General features: G+C 34.2%; 1 protein-coding gene across 1 annotated transcript; it reads right to left on the minus strand.

Moving 5' to 3' along the window:
* Positions 1 to 327: 327 nt before the first annotated feature.
* Positions 328 to 5710, minus strand: LOC121130077 (bumetanide-sensitive sodium-(potassium)-chloride cotransporter). The gene is made up of 2 exons (XM_040725779.2): positions 4966 to 5710; positions 328 to 3980 (listed from the first exon to the last, which is right to left on the minus strand). The coding sequence occupies exons 1-2, from the start codon at positions 5357 to 5359 to the stop codon at positions 967 to 969; spliced, it is 3408 nt and encodes a 1135-aa protein (XP_040581713.1). The 5' UTR covers positions 5360 to 5710; the 3' UTR covers positions 328 to 966.
* Positions 5711 to 12648: the final 6938 nt, after the last annotated feature.

Here is a 12648-nt window from a genome sequence, read left to right on the forward strand (position 1 = left end):
AACGGGGCTAATATGTAGATCCAGGCTAGTATAATAATAATTCAATAGTTGGCAAGGAAAAATTATCTCCTACCAAAAGGTTTTGTGCACCCTTGTCTTTTTCTTTTGAAAGAAAGGTTGCGAGAGAGAAAATATAAATGTATCGACGTGTAAAATGATCGTTTTTTGTTCATAAATGAGAAAATTATTTATTTGTGGGCTTTTTCAAATATTATTTTTTTATCGTGAATAAATATATTATGTATTTAGTATTAAGTATAGAGTGTGGAATTAACATAGGTTTCCACATAAAGATGTACAATTTTTGTATGAAAAAATACTACGTAATATAGTTGGGCATTTTATTTTCTTATAAATATCTCTTTAAATAAATACAGTAATTAATTTTTTTTTTTAGTGATTGATAAATATTGTTAAAAGTTAATTGCATTTTTGTAAGGGAGTATAAAATATAAAGGATATATGGTAAGTTATTTAAATAGTAAAAACATAAAAACCAGTGAAAAGCAAATCAAGGGAAAATATTTAATAATAATTTGTCAATAATAATTGATAGATAATAATTTCTTCTTGGAATATGGGATTGATTCGCCAAAGCAATACATAAGCACAGGGAAAAAGCACATTTAAAACTATTACAATAAAAAATTTATGACTAGAGATCTGAAAAAAAGATGGGGGCCAAATTGTTTTATTACGTCTCATGATATAGTAGATATTTTTGCAAAAAGGACTCTTGGGTTGAGGAACAATGGCACTAGTTTTCTATATAGGGTGGACATTGATCAAAAAAAAAAAAAAAAGAGAATGATGAAATAATATAATAGAAGAATAATAAATAAGCGTTTACAAAAGTTCCTTTAGACTCCGCTCTGTATCAAGGCTGTTTTATCTTGCTACAAACATTAACTAAATGATTAATTACTACTTAAATAAAATAAAAAGAGTTGAGGGAGGGGTGGGCCCTTACGAGTAAAATGTGAGAACAGAAGTTTGATTTCCCCTTACGAGCAGGAATGGTGGCATGTCTTTTGTGGTGTAGTCAAGCCAGGCCATGTACAGTTCTTGAGGAACGATTTCTTTTTTAGGCATGGGAAGAGTCATGACGATAAGATCAGCCGAGCTTGAGTTATCCTTGACAATTTCAGCAATTCGTAGATTGAAGTTGGTTTTTTCTTTGTTTGCTATAATATCCAATTCGGATACGAGGGGTGGGACTTCATCACATTCGGAAGATGATGAGTCTCGACTTGATGTGGAATGCTTCTTTCCGCTGTTGCTGTTCTTTAAGGAGTTGTTGGCCAACATAGCTTTGAACTCATCCTTCGTTTCCTTTTTCGGCTGCTTGGTAGCATCTGTGAGCATGATGACGTCTTGGAAATCAATTCTGAATTTAGCTAATAGTGATGCCATACTCCTTGTTTGCCCGTCCAGTTCGTCATTTTTGTTGCTCAAGAAGAATACCCTCATTTTGCACTTGGAGTATTTTGCTCTGGTTTGAAGAATATGGGGGATTAGAATAGTTAGGCCACCATCATCATAGAGCCAGTATACATCAATCGTGCCCGTGTTGACAGTTGTTTTATCCCTGAATTGGCTTAATCGATTCACAATGTCTTCATCCAAGGGTTTTACATCCTTCTCTGATGGAGGCAATGGAATTGATGAAGGACATTTTTTCTTGAAAAGTAACTTTTCAAAACCATTAGGCTTCTTATTTCTCTTCAAAGATCCGTCTTCTTTGTCATCCTCCCCAGATTGCGTCGAGGTATTTTTGGCTCCAGACTTTGTCGCCAAATCAAGTCCAGAATCAACAGACATATTTGACTCACATCTATCATCGTAATTAAGAGCATTACTTTGATTTGGACTGGAATCTTCCATCAAATTTGTCATAGAAGTCACATCTAATCCGCCATTAATCCTCAAAACGCCAACAGCAAGTCTCAAATCAAATGCAGTTTGAATGATTTTATAATATTCTTTAGCGCTCTCATCCTTTTTCCACCAGGTGTCTTGAAAGCCCAATAGAATCATGTTAGTTCGGAGTTTTCCTAATCCACTGAGTTCCATTGCTGTTCTCGCTCCTTCGCTTATTTTGCTGTTTCTTACAACCGAGAAAAATCCCTTAATGTGATTTTCCGTAAACCAATTTTGACCACTATTTTTGATGGCTTGGGATTTCTTCCAGTCCAAGTCTTCAGGAACGACATCAACAGATTCCAAGAGAGATATTCTCTTTGTAACCAAATTGGCAAAATCAATCAGCGTTGGTCTATTTAAAGGGGATCCACTCATCACCATTATTTTGGGTCTATAATTTTTGACGTGATCTTCTACTTTAGTCAGACTAAGAACTGAGTTTAAAGCTGTCATGAAACTCTGGGCTTGTGTTGAGGATCCCCAATTCACTTCGGGTTTTCGTATAGATACGTACATATATAAAAAGAAAACGATAATAAATGTCACAAGTGCTGTGACCATATCCATCAAAAACATAACACAAATACAGAGAACTGTTCCCAATAGTGATATCCATTTATTATAGTACTTAAATCCAGGTCTCCATCCGGGACTCTTAGTAATGGATGCATGAAATACAGAAAAGTTGATCAAGGCATATGCTGCCACAAAGAAATTTGAGAGCAAGCTAGAAACATAATTTAAGTCTCCAATCAAAATGCAAATCAATGAAATCAGAAATACAAGAAGGTATCCTTTTACAGGATCATTGTTCTTTCCCCATCCATCAGCAAAGGAAGCGATCCCGGGGAATAGCTTATCCTTTGCAACGGCTTGAAATACACGAGGAGCACCAACAAGAGACGCAATGGCAGAACTAAGAGTGGCAGCGAAACAACCAGCATAAATAAGTGGTCCCCATGCAGAAATAACTTCCATCATTTGCTGAGAGTGGAGAATGCCGTAGCTGCACGTTCTATTCTCACATTCCCAGAAAGAGTTTGTGATATTGTTGACTTCTTTGATGGTTTCATTCACGTAATCGAGTTCCAATACGTCTCCCGATGCTTCTCGTAAAGTGCAAGCCGCAATCATGACTCCATAGATGGTATAAGTGACGTAGGTTGATACAATGGCCAAAAGAGTACCTTTTGGAATAGCAACTCCTGGATCCTTCAAATCTCCACTGAGATTAGCTCCTGCTACAATCCCTGTCACTGCTGGGAAGAAAACAGCAAAAACAGTAAAGAAGGAATTGTTTTTCTCCGTTCCTTCGTTTGGAATATAATCTGAGAATAGATTTTCCATTAGAACTGTTCCATTATAGCCAACAAAGCCTTTTGCCAACTTGTCCTCACTTGGAGGCAAAAAACTACCAATGATAAAATCCAGTTGAGAAAATAGGAGTAGTACCAAAAGCCCCTTCTGAACTCGGGTCACCCATTCCATTCCTACAATTGCAAGACCTAAAAGAAGCACCAGACTCACACTTCCAATTAGTCGAATGTCATGAAGGCCATCCTCAGGAGTATTAAGTATCCCAATAAAACCCGGAATATACTGTTTCAACATATCCGAGAGAGCCTCACAAAAACCAATTATATACATGGCTACAGCAATTGAATTAGCAAGAGTAAACATAAGGCCTATAGCCCCTCCAAACTCCGGACCAAGGGACCTTGATATCATAAAGTAAATTCCTCCAGCCTTGATCTGCCCATTTGTGGACACTGCACTCATGGAAATAGATGTTATAACGGTTACAATGTTGGAGAGTGTGATGATAGCCAGACCCTCTAAGAGACCAGCTTGACCAATTACCCAAGTCAAACGCAGAAATAACATCACTCCCCAAATATTGAGAAGACATCGCATGTATACTCCTTCGATCCATCCAAACTTTATAACACTTCCTGTATCTTGATCGTCAGTTTGAGATTCCAAATCACTGTTGTCTTTACTATAGGGATCATCGTTGAGGAGATCATCCAAAGTTGGACGTGAGCTATCAGGTTTACCTGAAAAAAATCAAGGGATAACATTAAGTTATAAAATAACGATTAAAACAAGGTTTTAGTATCGACATTACATGAGATTAATTGAGAAAAATGAGTAGTAGAATCACGTTTAATGAGCCGAAAGAAAAACGTACTTGCATACTCTTTTGGAATAATATAGGTAATATTCACTGCAGTCCGCCTTCTCAACGTCTTTATGTATTAAGGATGGAAAAATACGCATAAAGGAAGAAAAGGTATTTAGCCTGCATGAATAGTACTTTGGTACAATAAAGGTGCACTCTCTCAGATTGAGAAATATGATCACGTCTTTCGTAATATCCCAACTGATAAAAATATATAATAACATATACTTTCGAGCAGCCTATTTTCTATTAAGTTATTTTAGAGGTGGATTATGGAGAAGCAGTTAGTTTTAATAATAGGATATCATGATCAAATCTGCATAATATCTTCCTACCCTCCTCTATAAATACAATTGATTAAATGATTTGGAAGCAAACACGACAATTGAGGGGGGATAAATTACTTCAAGAGAATGTTGGTTTTTATATATATGATTATTTTTGCATTTGAAACGAGTGGGAGGTTGATCATTTATTTACTAAACATGTCCATATATATTCTATTTTATTGTACATGGTATATAAATTTACTTCACCTACAAATAGCCCAACGATATAATTAGCCCCCCCCCCCTCAACTGCTTTTAACAAACATATCAAAATAACAACTTCTAATTTTTGAGACTTCTATAAAAAATATATTTTAACTGTTCCATATTTCAGGTTTTTTGACAAATACATAAAATGATATATAATTATATATCATTTTATGCATGAATTAAGGATCATTGTTACATTTTTTTTGTAATAATGAAGAGGATTTAAATATGATTTGGGAAACTTGGTTTTTACCATCTATTATTTGTACTGATATTGGGACTTGTAGGATACTCTAATATTGTGTAGTATGAGTTCCTTACCTTTAGCAAATGACATTTTATTCCGGTAGTGGTCCGCATGTGGAATGGCCTCCCGAGTCAAATAGTGTCGTAAGCTTCTTTGTGTAGTGAATTGAAAAGAAGATCTTTTACGTGAGAGTCTTCGGGATGAGGGAGAGGGTTTTTCATTTTCTGGAACAGAAATTGTAACAGAAGGTCTTCGTCTATCACCTCCTCCTCCTCCGCCAGGGTTGGATGATCTGTTTAATTCATAGGCAAGATAGTTTTTGTAAGAAATAGAGTCGTCAATTGAACCATTTTCAGAGAAGTTATCGTCTCCTCCAGAGGGATCACCTCCAGCACCATTGAGGGAAATTTGATTAACCGACTCAACTCGAAATCGATTGCCTTTTTCTTCATTGAGCTCTGCCATCATTTAAATATGATGAGTATATCTTTTGATTCCTTTGTTACTTGAGAGATGTGATAACAGAGTTAAAAGTAAGTAGTTGAAATAAGTAGAAATCTATTAAAAGATCATTCTACACGAAGTGATTATATGATAAAAATAAGTTAATGACAATTTTTTGTTCGTTTTTCAGATCAAATATCACACTTTATCCCTTTCCGCTCTCAAGAACTGAGTCTTATTCAACACAAATGACTATGTGGACTTATCAGTGAGCGCCTTCAAGTAGAAGATGAATATTAGTAAAACTTTTTTATGTTGATTAGATGAAGTAAAAACTATAAGTAATTGATGAAATGGTACGGACTTATCATTTTTATAATATATATATATATTCGTTTCAATCGAACTCTCATTCCATGCCGTCATGTAGGCACGCCGGTCAAAAATCCCCTCTTTCTCCTTCCTGCTGATATCATCAGAAAATAAACTTATATTTTTTGTGTAGGGAGTAGCACATATAAAACGCACGCTTAGATTCGTTCATCAATATTTTTTGCGGCCGCATTCCTGCAAGTTTAATTATTTTTTTTAACCTATACGTTGTTACTTTTTGCACATTCCATTCCATTTTCTATTTTTTTTTTATGGACAAAAAGAATAATTAAGAATACATTCATCACTTCTTACCTTTATTGAATCATGCAACCTTTCATCCAAAACGAAACAGAAAGAAGGCCCAAATCAACTGGTTTGTAGCACAACCAATTCTATTTATTTTCTAAGTAATCATTGTTTTATTATTTCTCTATAATTTTTAAAATATATTTTACAAATTTTCCATGTATATCTACTTAATAATATAATATATACTACGTCCATGTTTTTTCCACTCATAAAACCCCAATGCCAGGGTGTTTATTTCAAAAACAGAGACAGATACAGACTTTAGGCATAAAATAAAAGTTGTTCAGAATTCAAAGTTACGTACTTCAATCAATGTTTCATGCGGATCAGACCATATTTCCGGTCTCTAGAGAGAAAGTTTTTTTTTTCGTAAATAAGTAGATTTTTTTTCATATAATGAGATCCATTTCCCCTGTCTCAAAGTTTTTTTTTAGGTATGGTTTGTAGATTTTGAAAATATACCAAATAAATTAAAAATCCAAAACAACGAATGATTGTACTAACAGAAAAAGGGAGAACGAATATTGAATACGAATTAAAAAAGGGAATAAGGAAGAGGATTAGTGAGTCAGTCTTAGAAATATCTTCATCCTGATTTTATGGAAGAACATATTTCTTATTAGTATATTGTTTATCGACAAGTTTCTCTAAATTCTGGAGTTATTTTAAGCATAGTAATATTCTATTAAAATCGTAGCTATAAATTTGTATTTCGATATGAAAACCCAAATTTCGTCGTATAAATAATAAAATGACCAATATATATATATATATATATTTTATAGGACAATAGATCAACAAGAAATTGTCGTCCTGTTCTTTTGGAAAAGGAACATAAATATAGAACAACTAATAAATTTGTTTATTTATCAAAAAGAATACAACATGAACTGGTCATGACGTGTCAAGTCAGAGGAGGGAATCGACAGCTGACAACAAATACGTAAGGTATTTGTGTGTTAGGAAAATAATGTTGTGTCACATCCCCACTAATAAAACCATCTATGTAATAATTTCATTAAACCAATATGAGTGATGAGAAAATGGTCTAAAACCTCACCCTCGTTTAAATCCATATACCTATGAAGGTAACTTTAGAAAGCAGAGATCACCTGATGATCATAAAAGACGTGTTTAACTTTATTTTATCTCAGAACCTTTCATCCAAAAATAAAATGGGCAAATAAACGATGTAGCTGAATGGACACCGTGGTTGGGGGATTTTATTATCGTGAACTCAATATGCTTAGATTCACGTCTCGGTCGTTCTTAGAGAAACAAATATAGTTAAAGTCTATTGACTTAAAAGAAAATTCCTGCCAATTCTTATCAACTAAGGGCACGATCAAACCCAAAAAATATATATATAGGCGCATCTAAAACTGAACACTCCTTTAAATTTGACGCCATGCACATATTCGTGATTTTATTGAGTAGAAACAGGTTTATACTTCGAGGCAAGGGTCTTGACTCGTTATAAACAAAACTCCAGCAAAATCTAAATAGCAAACGTGAAACAACAGCCGATAATATGGAGAGACGTCGAATCGCAATTTTGGATTTTCAGCGCGGGGAAAAACTCCCACTGAAATTGCCAAGGTTCTGAACTGCAGCCGCACCACCGTTTACATCGCGGTAGCCAAAGGTACTCCTGAGGCGACCACATGATCTAAGTCAAGGCCTCGAAGGTTGGACGAAATGGCTGCCGCTGTAAAAAAGTCTGTCGAGGACAAGAGAGGCAAGGCCACCGTCAGCGGCCTATCCAGGGAGTTCAACGTCAGCAGAAGGATCATGGGCAGGCTAGTTAAGAAAGATCTTGGTTTTAAGGTCGTCAAGCGAACTTCTCGTCAAGCCCTCAAGCCTGTAAACAAGGAAACACGCCTAAAATTTAAAGGAGTGTTCAGTTTTAGACGCGCAAACCTGTATTATCTAACAGGCGGTTAGATATAGGACTGGTCTTGGATCCCTATCCAAAGCAACCAGGTACAAGTCTAATAAAATTGTACTATCTGAAAGGGTCCAAAACACTTTCCGTCTTCGAGTATCCGAACGTTTACAAGTCAATAAAAGGTCCGAGGGATTTCCTGGTTCTAAATAAGCTTATAAAAGTATGGCTTAATACTTAATCCCTGTGATAAAAAAAGATGTATCTTTATCGAAAATATACTTTATTTATCTTGATTAGTGATTGGAGGGACATCTATATAAATAGTTCCATTGTGTGGTGATTCTACTCGGCGTTATCTCACATTTCCTTACCTTTATTGTATTGCACATCTTTTTCCGAGAAGAGAAACAGAAAAAAAGGTTTCAACCAATCAACGGTTAGAAAACTAATTAAATGAAAAGATGCAATAAAAATTTACTACTGATAACAAAATACATAGTATATTTTTGTGTTTACACAAAAATATACATTGTATTTGTTTGTCAGCTCTGGAAGTTTCTTATTCTTTTTCTCGAATCAGTGCTCTTAAAATTGATTGTTTGGATAAGCATAGGTTTTTATTAGGCTCTGAACAGATATCAAATATTATTATAAAATAATGATTCCATGGTAGGAAGAATTGACCAACAAACAAAAACTGATTTTGGGCTTTTTTTCTCTCTCTTTTCGGATGAGAGGTTGTGAAAAATAATAACGATGTGTCCAATGTTATTCTAACAATAATTCTAATTATAAGTAATCAGTATGATTTGGTAATAATAACATTGGGTTATTTAATGTCAGGCTGTGACCAATCAGGAAAAAAACTGACATTCGAAATTCACTGTGATATAACGATCAGAGCCATTTACAATCCGTGATCCGATCTATTTAATTGCGATCATATTCTAACGTACAAATTCTTTAAAACTATATGTATATATATAACCTTTTAACTTAAATAAACGATTTCAAATGTAATTATTTACAATATTTTACTATAAAAAATATATATATGTAGAAAAAAAACTAAAATATGTCTCGAGACAATGACCGGACTCGAGAACCATAGCAGTATTACATACATGATATTTAATTTTGTACAAATTGATCGTAGCCCATTTTTTTTTGTGCTATTTCCGATGCAATATAATGATCCGGACCGATTACGATACTGCGATCAGCGATAAAATATCGCCATATCACAATTGATCGCCGATCAGAAAAAAACCCAATCAAAGCCTGAGTCATGAGTAAAATGTAACCTTAATCCTGACCAGCTATTCACAAAAATACTTACTTCCTGGGAAAAAAATTTAAAAGAAAAGTTTATAATATACATTTTTTAGAAAAAAGTCAAAATTCTTTAAGTTGTGGGGGGGGGGCAACAACCCCCCATAGTGCTTAGAAGAAGTTTGATAAATTTCATATTATTACCCATATTAATATTTTTGTCTTCACTAGCCCTTATTGAATTTTTGAGAGACTTGGATTTTTTTGACAGAAAGTAGGTTTTGTAAAAATAATTTTTATTTAAAAAAATAGACATATTTGTTATTGATCTTGACAACTAAAGCTAGACCTTGGAGGATCAAGATCAAGACCTGAGGAATAAAAATGAGGACTAGACAAAAAAAAAAAAAAATTTTTTTTAGAAAATATATTTGCTTAGGTATTATTGACCTTGACAACAAGACCAATACTTTTGAATAAGTCGATACCAATGTTTACTTACCTACGAGACAAGACCAAAAAGAGAAGAAGATTTAAAAAAAAATCAATTGGCTTTAACCTTGAAATCGAGACCAAGCTTTAAAGGGCCGAAGTTATTATGGACTTCAAACATTATCAAGGGGAGGCCCATATGTCCATATTAAGTTCCTTTCTTTCCCTATTTTCAAGGGGGCTAATACATATGAGGTAGCAGAGGGTGAAAAATATATAGAGCACATGACATGTAGTTCACTTATCATTTTCAGCCGTGACATGTGAAGTTTTGTCTTCCTTCCGAAGAATTTACCTTGTGAATTCAATGAAAAGGATGATGGAAAAAATGGTAGAAATATGAGCTATCAAACAAAAATTGTAAATAAGAATATTCTAGACAGTTAGCTGTCATGGGCCTTCATTTAAGCAGCTATGAGGGTCAGAAAATGAATATGGTTGTTGATCCTCAATTATACTCTGAGAGTAATATGGACATATAATCATATTATATATGTCCTACTAGTACGAAAAATAAAAGAAAGAGAAAATTAACGTGGTAGTCCTGACAAATTGAAGAATGCTTTGGAGAAAAAAGCAGCTTAGTTCTCATGACGTTTCATTCAATTAGCAGGAATCAGCTATGAGTGGAAGTAAAACCGTAAATCCCACTCCGTATAGAGAAGTCTATATAAGCTGGAGTTACTTTAATGTCGATCCTCAATTCTACTCCGAGTCCAACAAGGACCTAGCCCTTAAACTTCCCAACAGTACTAAGAAAACTGCCTGGGAAAAATTGGTCGTCCATGGTGAATCAGGAAACCCTGTTTGATCAAGGCAACGAGGAGGTCGAGGATCCATCAACGGCAAAAATAAGCTCTCCATGAGAAAGATGGTTCAACAGGGCGGTGTGTCTCGGAAAACCATGCATAGGGTAGCCAGTGAGGACCTGAGGATGAAACAATATCGTCCACAAAAGTGGCAGCTTTTTTGGACGCCATAATGGCTAAGAGAGGCTGACCCGGACGAAGGTACTTCTGAAATTCCACAATTCTTGAACGCACGTTTTAATATATTTGGACATACGAGAAGATCTTCATCGTGGAACTGGCTTAGATATAATAGCCACAAGAACGGGGCGCTGGGTCGGAGCATGGAGTACCTTCACCTGAACATGAGTACAGGCATTATTTATTACTTTATGCATAGATGCCCCCTTCTAAAGAATGTAATATTAATTAAACAGCTTTAGAAAAAAAACCACTGTTGAGATTGCCAACAATAAAAATACAAGGCCTTTTTCGCGGGGATATTTCGTACAACAGCACCTATACCTGTCTACTAGGAATGGGTACGGTTAATAAATGAAAAAATATAGTCGCATTTGGCCCGTAAAAAGGGGTACTCGCCCGGTAAAATCTCTTCAGGGGTATTATTTCATCAAAGAATCCTTTTTTTCATAGGCGGCTTTCCGTTTTACTCTACTTATTTTTGAAAACTGTAGCATAACCTACTGTAGTCAATCAAATAAGACCTATTTGTATTAAAATAACGCAATCTCGCATGTTTTATTCATTGTATTTTATGATTACAGCTTGTTGATTTTTTTGTTGTAGTACATAGAAATATTTCTAGGAATGTATTTTCCTTTCATCAATAAAAATAAGCTTGGCCTAGGCAGTGTGTACTAGAGTGAAGGAGAGCGCACTCTTTTCTACATGTTTAAAAAAAAAATAATACACCTGTAGATATTTACATAGTACATACATCGATTACAAAGATATCATTTACTTAAAAGTAAAAGATGTTCCACAAGTTCCCATAAAATTATTTTCAAATCTTATTCCCATTTGAATAATTTATACTGCATTAACATGCTAAAAGTGAAGATTTACGATATAAATTGTTATCGAATTCTAAGAATGATTCAATTCGTTCTGAACCCCCTACACCAATCAATGTAATTAAAATCATATCACATAGAAACCCTTACAAAAATTACAACAATGTACTTAAATGTAATTTTCGTTTTTTCAAATGAACCTGACTATTTGTATGTATCTTTAATATAATTTTTTGAAAATAAATCAAACAACTTAGAAGCAACACAATTCAAATGAGTTACAAATTCATGGCCATGTGCACATCCTGCTATGAACGATCCATGTCACATGATCCTGACACATCAGCATTTCTTTTAGGCGAGATATAAAATCATTTCTACGATTTTTATAAGAAAAAAGACATTTTTTTGTAACATCACAAACATATATAAATTTCAGTAAATTATAAATATGAAATACAGTTAGAAACATAAAATCACTGCGCCTCAAAAGTCCACCATTATTAATTCATTAAAGTAGGAATCAATAACTTGATTTCATCCATTAAAATACTAAGATGTTTAGACTAGCTATCCCTACAACATTCATTTACTCCTAATTAGGTTTTACAGGAGTCCTTACTATTAACATAATGTTTCAATGCTTCTATAGTAGAATCATAGATAATTTTTATATGATATATTGATGTACTGACTTTGGTTTTTTCAATAGGTTGACTTGGCGAGAGACTTGATGTGAATATTTGAGTCCTAAGCCCATTTCTTTTTAATCAATTTCGACAACACGGTACGAGTGAACTTCAAGTGTTTATCATGGTATTCAAAAGATGGAAAAACTAAATGCTTCCTATTTATTAGGTTATTGGATACATTTTTGAAAATATGGATTGAATCAAATTATAGGGATATCTTTTCTTTTGAGATGAATAACGGATTTTCAATATGGAGGGGTGTAGAACCATTTCCTAATTCGTTCTTTAAAAAAAAAATCATGGTTGATCAAATGTCCATCAATCAGAATGGATACGGGTCTAAATCCGACGCCAGTAACAAGTTTAAGAACTTTGAAGAACCATTTTTTCATGACTTTTGAACCAATTCTCGATAGAGGAACCATTGCAACTACGTCGTTGTACCTTTCAATGACACTTTTAA

Source organism: Lepeophtheirus salmonis, chromosome Z (assembly GCF_016086655.4).
Source record: "Lepeophtheirus salmonis chromosome Z, UVic_Lsal_1.4, whole genome shotgun sequence".
NCBI classification, from domain to species: Eukaryota; Metazoa; Arthropoda; class Copepoda; order Siphonostomatoida; family Caligidae; genus Lepeophtheirus; species Lepeophtheirus salmonis.